This window comes from Elephantulus edwardii, unplaced genomic scaffold (genome assembly GCF_000299155.1).
Source record: "Elephantulus edwardii isolate Elephantulus edwardi_28Jun2011 unplaced genomic scaffold, EleEdw1.0 scaffold00057, whole genome shotgun sequence".
Classification (NCBI taxonomy): Eukaryota; Metazoa; Chordata; class Mammalia; order Macroscelidea; family Macroscelididae; genus Elephantulus; species Elephantulus edwardii.
The window spans coordinates 5,646,308-5,666,655 of NW_006399807.1; the positions used below are offsets into that span (position 1 = coordinate 5,646,308).

The following is a 20,348-nucleotide window of genomic DNA, read 5'->3' on the forward strand; positions in this document are numbered from 1 at the left end:
GTTGGGGGATCGAGCCAAGGGCAGAATTCAGGTGGCCTGCCTGACAGCTTGCCACTCTGCCTTTCCCGCATGCCTATGCCCTTATTTCATTTCTTCTCTCCTCTGAGCATCTTCTTGTCATTATATGATTGATTAGCCTAGTAAGAGGTCAAAATAACTCCTGTATAATTAAGTTTAGACAGAGCTTAACCCAGGTGTAAAGTACACAGCAGGATCTGTGCAAGGAACAAGGATTCTGTTGAAAGGAAAAGGGACCAAGAACCAACATCTCATTCTATGGTTTCTAATTCAAAGTGAGGCCCACAGATCAGCAGCCACAGTATTACCTAACATTTTGTTGAAAATCTAGACTCCTGGGTTTCCATGAGACCTTTTGAATCAGAATCTGCACTTTCATAAGATCCAAGGAGATTCAAGTGCTCATTAAAATATGAGAAGCACTGCTCTGAAGTACAAAGAGACCATCCAGGGAATTCTTCTGTATAGATACATTAGGGGCACAGCCTTTTAAGAAGACGTTGTTCTAAGGCACTGATCCTTAAGTTTTCTTTCAACTTCCTTGAAGACTTCTACCATTTCCCCATTTTGATTCCCCCCTTGAGACTCACACCAATAAGTGGGTAAACCATTTACTTAAAAGGAACAAATAAATAAAGGGCACCTGACCTGTAGGGGTTCAGAGCAGAAAGTATGTTTTAGTGGAGTTCACAGTCAGGGAGTCGTGTTCTAGCTGCCTTCCATTCCTCACTGATCTAGGACCACAGGCAGCCTTATAGTGGTTCTCTGATCACCTATGAGTTGGGGAGACGGCAATGACTTCTCCACTCATTTCAAGGAGTGGCTGTTGTGAGAGGACTCTGTGACTTTTCAAAGTACTTTGCAGAGGCAGGAATTATTCTTTTATGATATTATTACTTTAAGGAGACCTGATGGCATAGTGGTTTATGTGCTGGGTTGCTAACTGAAAGACTGGCAGTTCGATCCTCACAGCTGCTTCACAGGAGAGAGCTGAAGCAATTTGTGATCATTAAGATTTATAGCGTCAGAAACCTATTAGAGGATAATGGGCCTGATGCTAGTGGGTTTTTTATTAGTCTTTGTCATCATTTTTTTTTATGTTACACTATTTTGGAAACGGATAAGCCACATGAGTGTCTTCTACTTCACTGATCGCTGTGATTGCTCCCTGTCCTTAAGTGAGTCCCTGACTCATGGTGACTCATGTACAATCAAATAGAATATTTCTGTCCAATCCTGCACCATCCCTATAATCAGGCTTGAGTCAGATTGTTGGGATAAAAATTTAGACCCCAAAGATAGTGACTAATTTTTCAGTTATAAAACACTCATTGCCATTGAATTCATTTTAACTCGTAGCTGACCCTCCCTTGGGTTTCTGAGGCTGTAAATTGCAATGGGAGGAGATCACTCATATTTTCCTAGATGAGCAGCTGGGAGATTTGAATGCCAGAAAGGCTTGGCCTTTGTGGTAACAGCAGAACTCTCTATGAACAGTACAACAGAACTCCCTTATTGGCTAATTTATGGAAGTATCATGCCAAGTCTGGCCAGGAATGAAATCCTGGTCTCCCATGTGGAAAGTGAGATTCTACCACTGAACCACATGTCTCTATACTTAACTGATTAGTTGAGAAATAAGAGAAGGGAGAAGAGTGGAAAAATGAGAAATACCTTGGGCTCATTGGCACATACCTAGTTCCCTTCCTGGAAAAAGATCAGGGTATGGAGGCTTGAGATACATTCATTTCTGTCTCTACTAACCAGTTCTAAGACTGCAGCTCAGACATCCATCCTCTAGTTCTCTCAATTTCTCACCTCTTAATCCCCACATGAAGGCTTCATGTCTCAAGTGAGAGTGAACTACTTTCTAGAGTCTAGAGATAATCATTCAAGAACCTGGGGAGCTGGAAAGAACTGGTAGCAGAGGTCTGGACTCCAGTAAAGACATGTGGGAAGGAGCTGCCAGCTTACCAGAATTCAGTCTCTGGGTGTTCTGCTGATCTTGCTGCTGTTGCTGCTGCCGCCTGGCCAACTTCTTCATCTGGTGGGGAGAGAACCACAGTATGAGAGGTCAGGAAACCTGCAGTAGGTTCCAGAGGTAAGCGAGGAAATGAAGAGTGATGCCCTTGTCATGATAGAACTTGATTACAAAGCAGGGGGCTCTCCCTAAATTTTATTAGGTTGAAGGAGCCAAGCTTGAGGAAGAAAAGATCATATTACCTGACTCTCAACTGATTGGCTCATTTCACTGCAGTGATAAGAGACTTGGTTGAGAAGCAAGGATACAGCTTATCTTCACAGACACAAGGATCTCCTCTCAGCAAATAAAACTTGCTATTCATATTGTTATTATTCCACAGAAGAATTGTGTGAACCGTGGTGTCAATAAATGAGTACTTTGGGCCAGTCCTACCTGGATACCGGAGCAAGGAGCTGCCAAGAGGCAGCTTTGTGTTTTAGAGTTCTACCATGAGTTGGACAATGAATAAGGACGGCAGGAAAAGAATGGACGTCTTTGAGCTGTGGTGCTGGAGAAGAGCACTGAGCATCCAAGACAACAAACAGATATGTTTTGGAGAGGGTGCAGCCAGAGTGCTCTTTGGAGGCAAGAATGATGAGGCTTCACTTTACATACTTTGGGCATGTTGCTAGAAGGGGCTATTCCTTGGAGAGGGACATTAAGCTGGGAAGAGTAGAAGGTTGGCAAAGGAAAAGAAGACCCTCAACCAGGTGGATTGACACAGTGTCTGCTGCAATGGGCTCTTGTGTGTCAGGAAGTGTGAGGATGGCACAGGATAGAGTAAGGTTCAGATCTTTTATTCATAGAGTTGCTATGAGACGTACTCACTTGACCGCACTTAACAACAAAAACAAACACCAACCATGAGATTTATATCCTCACAGAAAGTGTTCCTTGGAGAAAGAACACATTAATCCAATATTTCTCAAACTGTGCTCTGTGGAACACTAGGGATCCACCAGATGTAAAAATACACTCTGTGTGTGTGTGTGTGTGTGTGTGTGTGTGTGTGTGTGTGTGTAGGAAACTATACATCTAAGAAACATGAAACAAGTTTTTTATTGCATGATTTCTTGGAGATTTTCATTGTGTGCTCTGTTTTGTTCTGTTGTTCGGATTTTTTTAATCCATCTGCTGCAGGCAGTGTCGGACAGCCCCATGACCATGGTAAGCTTATTATCTATTGTGAAAATTTCCCATTTTCCACCACATCAAGGATGCTAGTACGGTTAGCATCTGTCTCTCTCCCAATCCATGGCACCTTCCTACAGAATAAAAGCCTCCTTTCAAATGTATAATCCTTGAGAGCCACAGAGTATCCAGTAAGCGAGATAAGCAGGATTTACCTGTGCTTGATTCCTAAGGTGCAATGGACAAAGTCATGTGAGATTATTGGCTACAGATTACAAAGGAAACAAAAATAAGTCTGTGCTCCTCTTATTTCCTGGGTTATCTGCCCTGGCTACAGGGCTTCTCAAAGGTCTCTAATCAGGGAGTCCTTTTCTGATGGGGTATCTGGCAACACCCTGTTGTGAGGAATTCAGGTAAGGAAATACTACCATACCCGTTAGCAAACATGATCAAGTAATTAGATGGTGACTTATCACCTCCTAAAGATCAAGCCACAGAAAAAATGGACTCCAGATGACATGAATTTTATAGATGGATGAGGAAAAGATCTAGAAGCAAGATTATGACAAGGAAATTGAGATCTTGGCAGGAAGCAGAAAACCAATGGCGGTCTGGTCCTATACTGATGAAGGCATGTGCATTGGAGAGAGCTGAGTCCCACCCACGCACAACAGCTTCTCCACTCCACCAGGTGTGCACTATTTGAGTTTCTGATTGAATTTTTAAAAGCACTTTGGTATCTGGGTTAAACAAACGTGAATTGAAGAGCATGCTTTCAGTGAAAGACACACAGAGATCTTTATTACCACAACTGGTTGGCAAACTTCACAGTCACAGCCAAGAGGAAGCCAACAAGCCTTTCACTAAAACCAATGCCCAGTCTGTCCCCTTCCACAGGGCTGCCATGGCTGAAATGGTTAGTGACAACACAATTTTTCAATCAAGAAAATAATCCTGTCAGTGAGCTCAGGTTTGACATCTACAAGGCAAAATGTTTTACTGCTGTTATTCAGGGAGGCAGCAGCTCTGAGAGGGACAAAAGGCAGAGGCAGGTTACCTTAGCTCTCTGGTTCTGGAACCACACCTGAACGACGCGGACGCTCAGGCCTGTCTCTGCAGCCAGGGTCTCTCGCACCTTGAAAAAATATTTGGGGAAAAAAAAATGAAACAGAAACATTAAGATTAAAAAAAAGGGCGGGGGGGGAGTGGAGGGGAGGGGCCTTGGAACGTTTCCTACCCTGAGCATGAGGAAGTAAATTGGCCACATCTTACAGAGGAACTGACCTAAACCTGAACATAAAACATGAGAGAATCACTTCCCTTCAGGTGGAGAGAGTCCTTCGCCAAATAAACAAAGAAAGGAAAAGTCATTTATTCAGACGTGCGCTCCTAGGAGGTTTCTGGGCTTCCTTTCTGATGGTCATTAGACTTTCATGTGGTCTTCAGCCATTAGAAAAAGTCTATTGCTGTGCCCTTGCTATAAGCTTGGTATGTATCTGGGGAACTCTAGTGGAATCATCCATAGTAAGTTGTCCTGTTAGCCCCAAATTGTGCACCTCCTGTGGTTTGAATATACCATCACTTCCTTAGGGAAAAGATAGGCTATGCATTAATTCTGATGAAGGGTCACTATGACTCAGATCCAACTCAATGCCAGTGAATGGTTTTTTTAATGTATATGTCTTAACATATTTAAGGGAAACGGGGTAAAATTCACTTTGCAAACCCAAGTGAGTCTATCTTACTCTTCCCTCTTGTCTAAATTCATTGACTTAGGTTTTTGTTTGTTGGGTTGGGTTTTTTTTGTTTGTTTTGTTTTTTGATGGTGTGTTATATTGTGGTTTTTTTTTTGTTGTTGTTGGGGTTTTTTGTTTGGTTGGGGGTTTTTTTGTGGTTTGTTGTTGTGGTGGGTTTTTTTTTTTGCAATATACTTTGGGCATGTTGTTATGAGAAACTATTCTTTGGAAAGAGACCTCATGCTTGGAAAGGTGGAGGGTCAATGAAAGAGAGGAAGACCTTCAACAAGATGGATCGACACAACAATGGGATGGACTGACATGATAGCTGCAGCAATGGGCTCACATGTTATAGAAATTATAAAGGTAGCCCAGGACAGGGCAGAGTTCAGATCTGTGGTTCATAAAATCACTATGAGTTATACTCAACCTGAGGGCACCTAAGAACAACAATCATCGCTTAAGGGGCTTGAATATTTAATGACAATCCATAGTCTCTTCTATCCTAAATGGCTTCAGCCCAAGAGGACTAGAGTAGGAGCCATCTGGAATCTGACCACAAGGCAGGTAGCTCTGAAGAAGAAGCTGTGCAGAGGCGTGATCATCGGAAAGTAAACAACTGATTTGTTTTGGGTGTCATCGAGTCAATCTGGCAAGCCCACCTACACACTGTGAGACTGCTCCAGAAAGTCCCCATGGCTGCGATCTTTGAGAAAGACATTGCTTTCCAGTCCTGTCTTCTTGGTGACTGTGGACGGGTTTGAAAAGTCAACTTTTCAGCTAATAGTTGAGTGCTTAACTATTTGTGCCATCCAGCAAACAGAATAGAAAGAGACGTGTCTAAAGACTGTCCTCCTTATACGGGCAGGCTGTGATCTGGCTGGCAAGGCAGCAAAAGGAGAAGAGGCAAAAGTCACAGGCTTTCTAGAACGGGCCAGAGAGACACTGCCACCTCTTGGTTGAATCCTGGGGAGGGCTGGGACTGAAGGAGCTACTTGAATAAATTTGTGAGTAGAGAAAAACCCAAAGCCTTGTGAAGTCCTTCTCCTTAATCATGCCACTTGGACTGAGGCTTAGGAGAAGTGGGATGATTACATTCGTGTTTTAAAGCACATCCTCCTGCTAAGCTTATGAAAACAGCATCCCACACAGGGGTCCAGCTCCACCTGTTGAAACCCTATCCATCTTTCAGAGGCCCAGAGCATAGGCCACCTGTTCCACAAAGCCTCACTTGAATCCCCCACAGAAGTGACCCATCTCTTCACTTGGCTCCCCAGGCTCCTGCTGGCTGCTTTGTTACAGTCCTCAGTACTTGCTCCCCAATCAGTGTTACAATATGTGTGCACACATCTCCTGTGTGCTGGTGGCCTCGGTACTGCCCAGGGGCGAGCATAAATCCCATGTACTAAGGCTGGGAGTTTAGTACACATCTCTCTCTCTCTCTATCTCATAGCTGACCCTCCATTGGGTTTCTGAGACTGTAAATTACTGGAGGATATTGCCCAGCTTTTCCCCTATGGAGTAGCTGGTGGATTTAAACCACAAAGAGGGAGGTCTTTGGTATAGCAGTGCAACTACTTACATAGCATGCCATCAGAGTGTTCCCTCAGCACACAAAGCATAAGGAGGTAAGTGCAAGCTTACCTTAAAGGTATTTGACTTCCTCCTGGACTCTTTGGTTGATGTATATGGTCAATACACTTAGCTTCTAACAGAAATTATGGATAGTCAAGTCCACCTACATGCACACAGGTGTTCACCCTGATTCAAAATCAACTTGATGGCAACTGGTTTTTAATTTTCCCAGTGTCTACTTGGAGCCTAAAAGTAGCAAGGACATGGAAAAGAAGAGCACTGAAGTTGAATCTTTTGAAAGGCCACATGTTCGAGTAGACTGTATCACTGTTCTTAAACTATCTGCTCTTTCTTCTCTGCTCCAGGGGAATGTACACTTGTCCACTGCACCCATATTGGGCTTGGCGGCATGTGGTTCTTGGACAAGTCGAACTAGAAGTGGATCTGATGTATACACCACAACATAAAGGTTTTCAATGGGCTTGCCCAGTCTGACTTGGCCTTCTGCCCTCTGCTATCCTCAGAAGAAGGGCATATGCCAGGTGGAGGTTCTACAAGGTGGATCCATGAATAGAAGACTACTGGAGCAGACCTGAACCTGATCCCAGCTAAGCCACAGCCTGGGAGCAAGAAAAACATGTCACTGAGATTTTGGGTTGTTGTTACCACAGCAAAAGTTGACTAATACAGACTATGGTATCCCAAGACTATGGCCCTTGCCACTCTTTGAATCTGAAATTGAACTCACCCAGGTGGCACATCTTCCAGCCAAGTAATAGACAGGTTTATTAATGGAATGATAACACTAGGAGGTAGCTGGGTTTTAGAACAATCAACCATACAATATTAAGAGATGGCAGCATTTCCCAAAGCTGAGAAAGCAGGACCACAGGGAGGAGACAGGCAGAGTGATGCTGCACTATGGAGATTGTAATCAACGTCATAAAGCAAAATACGTATGGAGGCTTGAAAGCTGCTCTGTCAAGTTTTACTCAAATCACAGTAAATTCATTATTTTTTAAAAGACGATAATTAAATATTGTGTGTTTATAATTAATTAATGTCATGAAACAAAATATGTATGACTGATTAATTGGTTGGTTGGGGAAACCCTGTAATATGCTTTGTAATAAAAATTTCTTTTAAAAAAGCTGACTAGTACAAGTAGGGATCCAATGCTAACAATTTTTATATTTTTAATTACTCTATTTTCTGTATCAATTTCAATAAGGACTATTTTCTTTCTTTTTTTCTTTTAAGCCAGTCAAAATCAGCAGTGAGGGATTGTGTACCAACTTCAGTGGTATTAATGTTAACAGTTTCTGATAACCCACTACCATCAGACAAACCTGTTTTCTTTCTTTTTATTACATAGAGGACAGTAGCCAGCATATGACAGGCATTCAATAAATGCAATGGTCATGCGATAGCAAGGTCCTTAGAGGCTAACTGAAGACTGTGTGGTTCCAACCTGCCCAGTGGCTCTGCAGGAATCTGTCAATCTGCTTCCATTAAAGTCACAGCCTAGAAAAACCTGCTCTACTCAGTCATTTGAGGTCTATGTAAGTTGAAAATAGAGTCAATAGCACCCAACATCATTCACTAAATGGATGCAGTTTGTGGTGGCAGAGAGTTCTGGTGACGTGCTGAATCACACTGCTAAACCAAGAGCTTCTCGTCTGAACTGGTTCAAATCCATCAGTGGCTTTGAGGAGAAAGGTGGGAAGCCTCCACCATTGTGATTCACAGCCTCTTGAAGCAATAGGGGGTTGCTATGGATCAGAACTGACACAACAGCAGTAAGTTTGAGTTTCAGTTTGTTGTGACAGAGGCCACCAATTGTCCCCAAGATATACTCTTGCTTTCTTCCTATTAGTAACTGAATCCTCATGTTTTATGAAGGCACACGGTCAGCCAGCAGTCCTGAGAAGAAATTAACTTCTGAGCCTCCCTCCATGATGTGCAGTCATGTGACTGGAAGTGAAGGTGGTGCAAGCAACCTCTAGTTCAGGTGGCCCTCCACCTGCCTGCCATCTTCTCCACCCGAATGGCTGGAAGAATAATGACAACCAGGCAAGGCTTGGACTGTGTGATAAATAACAGAGCTTACCCACTAGTCTCAGACGGCTCATCTTTAAACTGTACAGCACGAGAGAAATAAACTCTAATCTCATTGAGTCACTATTCTGTGAGGCTCTGTTACAGCATCTTACCCTGTACCTATTATATTATTACTCTCACTGTTGTTGTTGCAGTTGTAGTTGTATACCATGGAGTCAGAACCAACCCTTTAGTGGGTTTTTAGAGGCAGCTAATTGCATGAGAGGAGACTGCCCATCCTTTTCCCTCAGAGCAGCTGGTGGATTTGAACTGCATGCCTTCAGGATTGCAGCATAGCTTTTTGCCACTAGGCCACCAGAGCTCCCTACTTTCCATTAAATAAAGGAGTGGACAAGGGCCCAGTAGATGGAGTGATAAGTATGCATAAAACATACGGAAATTCTACTATAAACCTCGTCCCCACTTCAGTGTTTTCTAGAATCTCCCCAGGACATAAGGGTTACTTGTACAGAATCTGTCTAAACAGTTTCCCTATGTCTTTGATTCCCAGGTGCCTGTATGGTGCACACAGAAATGTGGGGTACCCTTCTCGTTCCATCCCTTTCCCCACCTGTACCTTCCGGCATGGCTTGGAGGACACTTCAAATGAGGCCTTGAATGCTCTTCTCTGTTGGGTTGTCAAGATGGTTCTGGGACGCTTGGGGCGCTTATGGTCCTTGCCATCTTCAGTAGCCCCTTTCCCTGCCCCATGGGCTGACTTGCAAAGACTTTCTTCATCATCACTTTTGCCTAAAAGCAGCAGAAAACAATGTGATGAGTTCCTAAAAGCTACTCCCTGGAGTTGTATGACAATCCCTAAAGAGGCATGTGGGACCATTTTCCCAGCAGGTATCTGCATATGAGTACAGTGGCCTAGGTGGAGTGCTTAGAAGCCTCCAGGAAGAATCAAAAGAAAGAATTTCTAAAAGCCAAAGGTTTCTTTCAGAGTTTTGGACTTTGAAAGATATGCAGACTCCATATTTACTTATCCTGTGACTTTGGATAATTTACTTCCTTCCTTATGATTCCATTTCTTTGCCTGAAAAATCAAAGTATGAGAATATCTATTTCACTGGAATTCTTACCAGGATTAAATTACTTCAAACCAATAAGGTGCAAAGCACGTTGTTTGGTACCTAATAATCAATCAGTGTTCGCTGTTAGTATTATCTCATAGATCTCTTTTTTGTTTCAAGACCGGATTCAGACATGAGGCCTCAGTACCACCGCCATGGGGGACAATAAAGCCAATTATTATATCATAGTCCATGAGGACAACATTCTACACTCTACACTGAAGAGCAACACCTGAGACCTTCAACCACTGGTATCTCTCTGTCTGGAGTGAAGAAAATCAAAGGCACATAGAATCAGTCTATAGCACCAAAAGACTTCACTAGGTTCAACTTTCATGATGCTGAAACCAAAGGAACTAGATGGTGCCTTGACTACCACCACTAACCACTCTGAAAGCAAAAACATAAGGTCTTGGATGTTGTTGTTGTTGTTATGTGCCGTCGAGTCGTTTCCGACTCATAGCGACCCTATGCACAACAGCCCTAAACCCTGCTCTATCCTGCGCCAACCGCACTGCCTCTGACACACCCATCCCGATTACCCCAGTCACTGAATCAATCCATCTCATAGAGGGTCTTCCCCTCCTGCGCTGTCCCTCCACCCTCCCAAGCATGATGTCCCTCTCCAAGGACCCGTCCCTCCTGGCAACATGCCCAAAGTATGTCAGACGAAGCCCCAGAATCCTTGCCTCCAAGGAGTAGCTTGGTTTAATCCTCTCCAAGATGAATCTGTTTGTTTTCCTGGCAGTCCAGGGTACATTCAGTACCCTTCTCCAGCACCACAGCTCAAAAGCATCCACTCTCCTTCTGTCCTCCCTAGTCATTGTCCAACTCTCTGATGCATAACAAGCGATTGCAAAGACCATGGCCTGTATCAGGCGCACCTTAGTCTCCAGAGAGACACTGTTGCTCCTGAGTACCTTTGAGAGGTCCCTAACAGCAGACTTTCCCATCGCGATACGCTTTTTGATTTCCTGACTGCTGGTGCCAAGAGTGTTGACTGTGGAGCTGAGCAAACTGAAGCTGTGAACACTCTCAATCTCTTCGTCATCCATCCTGATGCTGCCAATTGGTCCAGTGGCGAGAATCTTTGTCTTCTTGACATTGAGCCTCAGTCCATACTGAAGGCTGCAGTCCTTGACCCTTTGCAGCAAGTGCATGAGGTCCTCCTCAGTTTCAGCAAGCAGGGTTGTGTCATCTGCATAACGCAGATTGTTAATAGCTCTTCCACCAATCCTGATGCCACAATTCTCCTCATAGAGCCCAGCCTCTCGGATAATCTGCTCTGCATACATGTTGAAAAGGTATGGAGACAGGATGCATCCCTGGCGTACACCCTTCCCAATTTTGAACCATGCAGTGTTACCCTGCTCTGTTCTGACTACTGCCTCTTGATCCAAGTACAGGTTTCGCATTAACACAATTAAATGTTCTGGGATTCCCATTCTTCTCAGAGTCAGCCACAGTTTGTTATGATCCACACAGTCAAATGCCTTTGCATAATCAATGAAACACAGATAGACATTCTTCTGGGATAGAGATGAAATAAATGAAGGGGGAAAAAAACCCTCAAAATCACATTAACAGTCAGGGTCACCCGTCTGAAACCACTCGAAGTCCTGAGACTATGGTCCTTAACCATTTGAGCTTGGACCAGAATTCACCTCTGTGGCACAACTTGTAGCCAAACAGACAGCTATGTAAGGTAAGGCAAGCATCAAGGAGATACATGGCACACAGAACATTCAATGATACAGGATTACAATGGCAACATTTGTCCAAGGATAAAATTTAGCAGTTAGGAAGGAAGGGATGAAGGGATCAATGGAAACAAAAACCACAGAGAGACAGTGAGAGGAATGGTGCTACAATATGAGGATTGTTATAAAAGTCATAAAACAATATATGTATGAATGGTTTAAAGGAATGCTACCCTGCTCTGTAAATTTTGACTCAAATCAAACTGCTTCAAATGAGTCTCCTCCTTCCCAAACAACTGTTAATCAAATAAAAAAGACCTACCTTCCAGGTCCTAACTGCTTTAAATAAAAGGCTCCCAGCCCCTAACAGACTGTTAATAACAAAGTCCTACCTACCAGGTCCTAGTTGGTTTAAACAAGAGGTTCCCTGCCTTCAAATGTTAATCATTTTAAAAAGACCAACCTTAGTGGATGATTAGGCATTATATATATATGACAACAATGTGGAACAAGACTTGGATTACAAAGTGAATTGGAGGAGGGGAAAGGAAAGAGTGAAGGAGGAAAATGTGTATCAGTGAATTAATGAAAAAGCAATATTTCTGCAAAATTTCTCTAAAATAACATTTTTTTCTTTTTAAAAAATTATTTTTACTTTATATTGGTTTGCATTCAAAATTTGTATATATTGTGTTTCAGTTATGCACACTGTGTTCATAAATGATTTTATTCATATTATGAATCATTCATATTATGGATCATTCCCATACATTGTGTTTTATACAATTAATCACCATTCATCTATGCCCACTATTCTCTTTTCAAGTCAGTACTAGACTTCTCTTAATTCAGTCACCCCTTCCCTCTGCCCACCAGATTCTGTAACCTCATGATTTTTGACCTCTTCTCCCCTCAGCCCCCCTGCCTCCTCCCCTTCCCCTTTGGATCCTTGTACACATCCTGGCTAGTTATCCTTCTATATTTATAATAATAGTCTCATGAAGTATTTGTTTTTATGAGATTGAGTTAGTTCACTCATCTTTCTCATGTTACATAATATTTTTCAAAATAGTTGCTCCTGAGTGCTGCATAGTATTCCATTGTGTGAATGTACTACAATTTCTCAATTCAGTTATTTGTTGATGAACATTTGGGTTGCTTCCATGTTATTGCTATTGTGAATAATGCTGTTATTAACTCAAATGAACAAATCTACATCTGTGCCTCAGATCTATTTTCCCAGAAAAAGCTGGATCATATAGAATTTCTAAGTTCAGCTCTTTGAGAAAATGTATAACTGCCTTTCAGAGTGGCTATACCATTTTACAATCTCATCAATAATGTATGGGAGTCCCAATCTCTCCAGAGCCTTTCCAACATGTATTGCTTACTGTCCTATTAAAATTTGCCACTGCTACTGGGATGAGACAGTATCTCATTGTGGGGTTGTTGTTTTTTTTTTCATCTCTCATTGCCAGTGATTTGGAGCATTTCTTCATGTGTCTGTTGGCCATTCAATTGTCTTCCTCTGTGAGAAGTCTTTCCATGTCTTTTGTCCATTTTGTAACGGGGTTTTCATCCTTTTCTTGTGGTGGCTCTATATTATTCTGTACATTTTCATTATGAAACCCTTTTCTGAGATGGTATTGACAAATTTTTTTGCCCCAGCCAGTAAGCTTTCTTTTCGCCCTACTGGAAAAAGATTTTGGTGTACACAGGGACTTAATCTTTAGAAGGTCCCATTCATTGATGTTATCCACTCCCAGTTGTACATTTCTGGCTGTATATACCAGACCTTTATACCACAGGCCAAGGCTTCTAAATGTAGTTCCATTTTGTCTCTTATAATCTTTATGGTTTGGGGCTTTCTCCTTTGATCTCTGATCCATCTTGAGTTGATTTCTGTGTATGGGTGAGATCTTTATCCCACTTCTGCTTTCTTAGGTAGAAGTTCACTTCTGTCAGTATCATTCATTGAAAACTTGTCTTTCCCCCATTTGATAGGCTTCATTTCCTTGTAAAATACCAAACTGGGTACAGGCATGTGTGTTAATTTCTTGGTTCTCAATTTTGATCCATTGATCTATGTGTTTGTCATTGTACCAGTACCATGATGTTTTGGTTATTACAGCTGTGTAATAAGTTTTTGGGGGGTTTTGTTTGTTTATTTTAATCAAGATTTTATTGTAAGTTTATAAAGAACTTGGTTTTCCATTCATTCACTGTTGCACATTTTCCTCTCTACCCCTCTCCCCCAAGCTTGTTTTTTCTTTAGAGAAAAAGTTCTTTCATTGTTATACAGTCCTTCCCACAAACCAATTTACTATGCAGCTCTTATTCTGGACTCTTGTCACACCAATAATATCTAATCATATATTCTTTTATACAGTTCTCTCCCTTGCTATGTACATTATTTATCCCCTCTTTTCTTAGTTTCCCCCCAACCCCCCTGTCTGTCATGTTTTATAACAGTGGCATTATACAGTATTTGTCTTTTTGTGACTGAGATATTTCAGTCAGTATAATATCCTCCATGGTCACCCATTTTGTATATTTCATGAGTTCTTTGTTTTTTAGTGCTACATAATATTCCACTATGTGAGTATACAGTTTTTCTATCTATTCATTTGTTGATGGACACTTGGGTTGTTTCCAACTCTTTGCTACTGTGAACACAGCAGCAATAAACATGGGTGCACAGTGTAATGGGTTTTGAAATCAGGGAGAGTTATGGCTACAACTTCATTCTTGTTTTTTTCAGAAGTGCTTTGCTTATTTAGAGCCTCTGTCCTTTCAAAGTAAACCTTCCAACTGTTTTTTGTAGCTCCTTGAAAAATGAATTTGGCATCTATATTGGGGTTGCATTAAACATGTAGCTTGCTTTTGGAAGGATTGTCATTTTCACTATATTTAGTCTTCCCATCCTTGAATAGGGAATTCTCCCCCTCCTCCTGCATTTATTTAAGTCTCCTATTGTTACTAGTAATAGTGATTTGTAGTTTTCTTTATAAAGGTTTTTTGTGTCTCTAGTCAGGTTTACTCTCCAGTATGTCAATTTGTGGATGCTATGGGCAGATGATTGAATGATCTATGAAGAATCAAAAGAAGATGGAAAGAGTACACAAAGTCACTGTACCACAAAAAACTAGCTGACACAAGAAGTTTATGAAAGAATATATGACAAAGGAACAATGGTGAGGAAAGAGAAAGTCCAAGTTTCTCCAAAGGAATTGCCTCTGTGCATAGGAAGTTCTTAACACACGTTGTTAACAGTATGTCTCTTCCCTGCTTCACAACTCCCTCAATAATACATATTTAAAGCCCCCAAATTAAAGAAGAACGAAGTTCAATCAAGGATCTTCAAGACAAAGGGAGGCAATTATAGCATCTTCTACTTTGAAGCTGCTCTTTTCCTGGGGCAATGTAGAAAACTCATCTTGGTCTTTATGTTAGAGTAAAGTATTTTGAAGTATTTTTAGAAGGAGATTTTCAAAATGACATGAGAAAAAAAAGCTTTTAAAAGTTAAAATCCCCAGAGCAACAAGGAGATAAGACCTCTGGTGGCATGGTCCTTAGGGAGTTGAGTGGCTAATTCAAAGTTAGAGTCTCTATGGCTGTTCTAATCCACCAGAAGTTGCACGTAAGAAAGGCAGACAATCTCCTCCTTTGCAATTTATAGTCTTCTGAAAACCCACAGAGGGTAAGCTATGTTGTTTCCAACTCAATGGCAATGAGTTTGAATTTCACAAGATAATAAGAGGTAGGAAAAATGAAGTAGTGACTGTACGTGACTTCCCCTATTCATACCATTCTCAGATTTGTCTGTGAACACTGACTTTGTAAGTAACTCTAAAGTGGTATCTTTAGGGTGAAAAGGATGCTCCCTTGACATTCTGATCCCTTCAGTAGCATGTACAAGGAAGGAGGCCTAACACTCCATCACTCATATTGTACAAGTCTCCTGAAAGGCAGGTGACGGAGTTTGGAAGAAATTAATGAGAAATCCAAATTATAGCATATATATGTATATCTACTCTAGAATATGTATGTATATGTGAATATATATATATATATATGCAATTGCATTATCTTCCAGAACTTCATAGCTATGCTAAGTTAGTTGATAAAATGACATTTGTAAATACTTTATGGAATCAGTCTGATTCTTTTACAATCATTCCTTACATAATTTGACATAAATATCTTTTAAGTAGAATATTTTAAATAATTAAAATGTAAAGTATAAAATAATGTTAGACTTTATGGTAATGATTCCTCTTATATATTCATGCTTTTCAGAAAAATCCACAAGCAAGGGTTTCAAAGACTTAAAAATTCAGACTTAAATTCCAGTTCTGCCAGTTACTATGTGTGATTTTGAGCAAACTCCCCATTTATCTCTTTGGAGAAAATAATAACATAGTTAGAACTAAATGAGATGGTAAAGGGCTTAGCCCTTTCTAAAGTGATTTATTTTTTATAAATAATATAAATAATAAAAAATATTATTAATATCATTTCAACATAAAAGACACTTTCTAGGTACTAAATTTATAGTTTTGGCAACCAGCACACTGGTTGGACCTGAGAATTGATGCTTTTGAGTTATGATGCTGGAGAAGAGTACTGAACATAATATGGACCACCAAGAAAACAAACAGGTTTGTCCTGGAGAAGGGAAACCAAGTTTCCCCTTGCAGGCAAGGACTTGGAAGCTCTGTCTCACATACTTTGCGCATGTGGCCAGGAGGGACCGGTCCTTGGAGAAGGACATCATGCTTGGAAGGGTGGAGGGACACTGCCGGAGAGGAAGACTCTGGGTGAAATGGATTGACACATCAACTGGGGCAATGGGTAGGTGTGTCGGAGTCAGTGAGACTGGCTCAGGACAGGGCAGGCTTCAGAACTATTGTACATAGAGTCACTCTGAGTCATAGTCCACTTGATGGCATAACAACAGCAACAATGCAAAGTGTTTGTTCCCCTCTCTTTGCAGACATGACACTCGATGAAAGGAGAACAGGATTTTTAGAATGTGAGTGGCTCTCAGCTCTGTGAAGGAAAAGATGGAGAGGCACCTGGAATTAGTTCCACAAGAAAGGAGTAATTTCTGAAATTCCTTCAGAGCCCAGAGGCCAGAGGCAGGATGACTGATAGCCTCTGGTGTCTTCTTAATGTCTCATCCCTCAGCTGTGCCCAGCAACAAACACACAGCAGCACATCCACAGTTCAGCAGAGCTACTCTTGCATTTTGAAACAATAGTGAAGATAGCAGAAAAGAATCATCTCCCAGGCCAGCCCTTATACTGAGGTTTGGAGGATGTGGAGAGCACAACCAGAGCTTGCTAATTCATACAGAGTAAGCAGCTTTTGTTATTGAATATAACCCTGTGGAATAGAACTCTTAGTAACCATATAAACAACAGACCTGAACCCTGCCCTATCCTGTGCCACACTCATCATCTCTGACATACTGGAGGCCACTGTTATAGTCATTGTGTCAATCCATTTTGATGAGTGGAAAACATGCTTGTTTTCTAGAAAAAAATTAAAAAGAAATGAAAAAAAGGAGAAGAAAGTGAGAGGGAAATGGAGACAATGTCTTATCCTAAGAGTATTATTAATTTGTATCTGTAAGGTTTCTATTATTTTTTTATTTTCTCCCTCATAGCCCACTTTCTATTGCTTCTTAGGTCTCCTTTTTTACTTTCAGGCAACACTTACACTAATCACCAAATTTTCTCTATTAAATATCAGAGAGCACATGTTGTAATTTTTGCAAGCCACTTGATCTTCTTCACAACTATTCAACTTTCCCACAGCGGAACCAAAGCAGCTACAGACAGTATGAGCGAGAGTGGCTGTGTTGCAATAAAACTGCATTAATAAAAACAGAAACAGTATAGATTTGACTTTTGTGCCAAGTTTGCTGACATCTACCCTCCTGCTTCCCAGCAAAAGAGAAGTACCAGGCTTTCAGGCTCTGACTCTGGAGGCAAGAACACAGATCCAACCTGAGACCTCAAGGAGTCAATGGCTGGCCACCTTTTGATGTGTTCCTTCTCACAGCCAATAGCGTGAATTCTGAACAAAAGATGTCTTCCCCCCAAACAGTCATATGCGTAAGGATCTAACTATCCAGTCAGATCTAGAGATTCTGGGAATGGAGGGTGCATGGTGTAAGTGGATACCATGGCCCGGCTGCCAACAGGACAGTGGGCGATAACTAACCATCGTTCAACTTCCATCCATGGCTGTTAGCTGCCATCAAGGTTTCCACAGACTTCGGTGTCCCCATACACCACAAAACAAAATATTGCATGGCTCTGCACCCTGAGCTGCAGATCAGGTCATTGTGATTCATGGAGATTTTGCTGGCTGGTTTAGGAAGCAGAATACCAAGTATTCTTTGCTAGTCCACCTTAGGAAGCTCTGTCAAAACTTGAGAATTGGTGACGTATTGGCCAAGAATCACACTTAATTTTCTCACATATTATTATTGTTGATTGCCTTTGAGTCAAACACGACTCATAGAGATCCTATGAAGAAAGGGCCTGAAGCCCTCTACAACTATAGACATTTAACAAAATTCATAGAGTTTCTGGAGTCATGTTATTTAGGAAGTGGATGCCACTCCTGCTTCCCACATAAACAGTGAAAATTCTACCACTGAACCACCACTGGCTCAACAGTGTCCCTCCATGTGTCTGTAGATAACCTGTGCATAGAGATGTCCTCTGATTCTCTTGGGGAATTTCCAGGCTGTTCCTGTGAGATGCACAAAGGCTCTATCCTCCCTTTCAACCTCTCAGGGCTTCCTGACTCTGCCATCAAGTTCTCCACAAAAAAAAGCACACACCCTAAGTTATGCTTATCAATTGTCTAAGAAAAAACAAGTTCTGAAGGAGTCAGGAGATTCTTCCCAGAATCATTAAAAGTATTTGAGAGCAGAGATAAAGATAGAAAAACCTTAAAACAAGAAAAGCGGGAGTTGAGGGGGAGGCAGCCCCAGTCCGTTGCCAGAGGCTCCCACACCCAGATGCAGGATGGAGCTATTCCTCATAATTTAAGCTGACACCCCTCTGCGGAGATGAAAGGAACACCACTTGCTGTTCTCCAACAACAAATGTCAGCATCCCTGGAGGCCATTTAGACACAAACACGGCATAAATCTGACTCCTGGTGGGGAAGTCCAGAGATTAAGTCTCCACACACAGCCTAGCAGAGTGAAATGAATTTGCTTGGCACAGGGTTTGAACATGTCTCTCGGGGCCTTTTCTCTTCCTCTTGCTTTAAAAAAAAATCTGGAATGGTTCAGGGCTGTTTCTACCCGCCCCCCTTTTGCCTATTCCTCCAACTCGTTTATGACATAAGCAATTGCAGATGAAAGGCTCAGCCATGCTTTATGGCCCTGAGACAGGGCTGCACTACCTGTGGGGCCTCACAGATTCATTTCAGGTTGTTGGAAAAATCCCAACAGCCCATAAACAGGGCAAGAGATAGTAGAGCTTGGCCCAGGAGGAGAGGGGAGGGGAGGGGGCCACGGACCCTCATGCTAGAGAAGGGAGAGACAGGAATGGGTTTCACGTACTTTCCCAGTGATGAGCCTCATAAACGTCCTCTAGATGGGGGGAGTAGAAAAAGGACCTGGGGTTTATTGTGGGTAGAGGAAACAGGGGAAGAAGTTGGGAGGAATCTATGAAGACAGCCCATATAAGAAGCTATTTCAGTAACTGCCCTGCATTATAGGACCAGAAGAATTCTCTCTCCCTGAGAACAGCCTTGGTCATCCCTAGATACCATTAACTCAAAGCTGCATTTCCATCCTGAGAGGCAAGAAGGGCTGTTCTTAAGAAAGCCAAGGAGTGAAATCCATGCAGCTACTGTTTTGAAAGTGTCTTATATGTAGTTCTTCAAAGAAAAACTCAGACCCAAAGCCCCAGAACTGAGATCAACATGTTAGTTGCTGTCAAATTGGCTCCAGTTCGTGGTGACTGTACACACAGCACAAGGGAATGCTGCCTAATCTTGCATCATCTTTATGATCACTGGTCAGTATGAACCCATTGCTATGGATTGTAATCTGGGGCGTACATCTCCCAGCATTATATGGGGCAATACTCCGTTGTGATGCATGATGTTTTGGATGTATAACTCCATCTTTTCTTCCTAATCTGTCTTACTGAAACCTGGGGAATCCTGCTAGTATTTGAAATAATGAGAACATAACTCTCAGCATCACAGCAAACTGATACAAGTAAGGAGGTCAAAATTATGTTCTGGCGGGGGGGGGGATTATTTAAAATGTCTTCAATCATTTGTTTTTTCAGTAAGTAGATATTGTGGGCTCATCAGTCAGACACTGGACAAGGACAATGCTGTGTTATATTAGGTTATGTTGACTACGACTCATAGCCACCTTCTGAACAAGAGGTCAAAGCTTTGCCCTCTCCTGTCCCATCCTCAAGATCTCTGCCATACAGAAGTCAGTTGTTGCGGGCACTATGTCAACCCGTCTTGTTGCACATCTTCCTCTCTGTCATTGGCTTTCTACATTTCTAAGAATGATCTCTTTTTCTAAGCACTGATACCCCTTAACAACATACAAAAAATGAAATAAAAAGTCCCCATTCTTGTTTCTTAGATGTACCCTGCTTGCATTTACTGCAAGACAGATTTGTTTGCTCTTTTGGCAGTCCAGAAGATGTTCAGTTCTCTTCCCCGACATCATACTCCAATAGTATTAATGCTTCTTCATTTTTTTTCCATTGTCCAACTTTCACCAGCATATGAAGCAACTAAGAATACCCTAATTTGGTCAGATGTGCATTAGTCTTTAAACAAATGATCTTGCTCTTTATCACTTTGTTGTTGTTATTATTGTTGTGTACCATTAAGTCACCTGCAACTCACAGCAACCCTATGTACAAGAGCCGTAAACCCTGCTCTATCCTGTGCCAACCTTGCCGTTTCTGACACACTTAACCCC

The 20,348-nt window shown here is 41.8% G+C and overlaps 1 protein-coding gene across 1 annotated transcript in view; it reads right to left on the reverse strand.

The window, feature by feature from the left end:
- The window catches only part of LMX1A (LIM homeobox transcription factor 1, alpha), a 292,819-nt gene that overhangs the window by 11,710 nt on the left and 260,761 nt on the right, over window positions 1–20,348 (reverse strand). The window contains exons 4-6 of the mRNA XM_006887374.1: window positions 9,161–9,333; window positions 4,230–4,307; window positions 1,993–2,062 (exon numbers count right to left, since the gene is read on the reverse strand). Coding sequence (XP_006887436.1) covers window positions 1,993–2,062; window positions 4,230–4,307; window positions 9,161–9,333 — 321 coding nt within the window. The remainder of the gene's footprint in view (window positions 1–1,992; window positions 2,063–4,229; window positions 4,308–9,160; window positions 9,334–20,348) is intronic.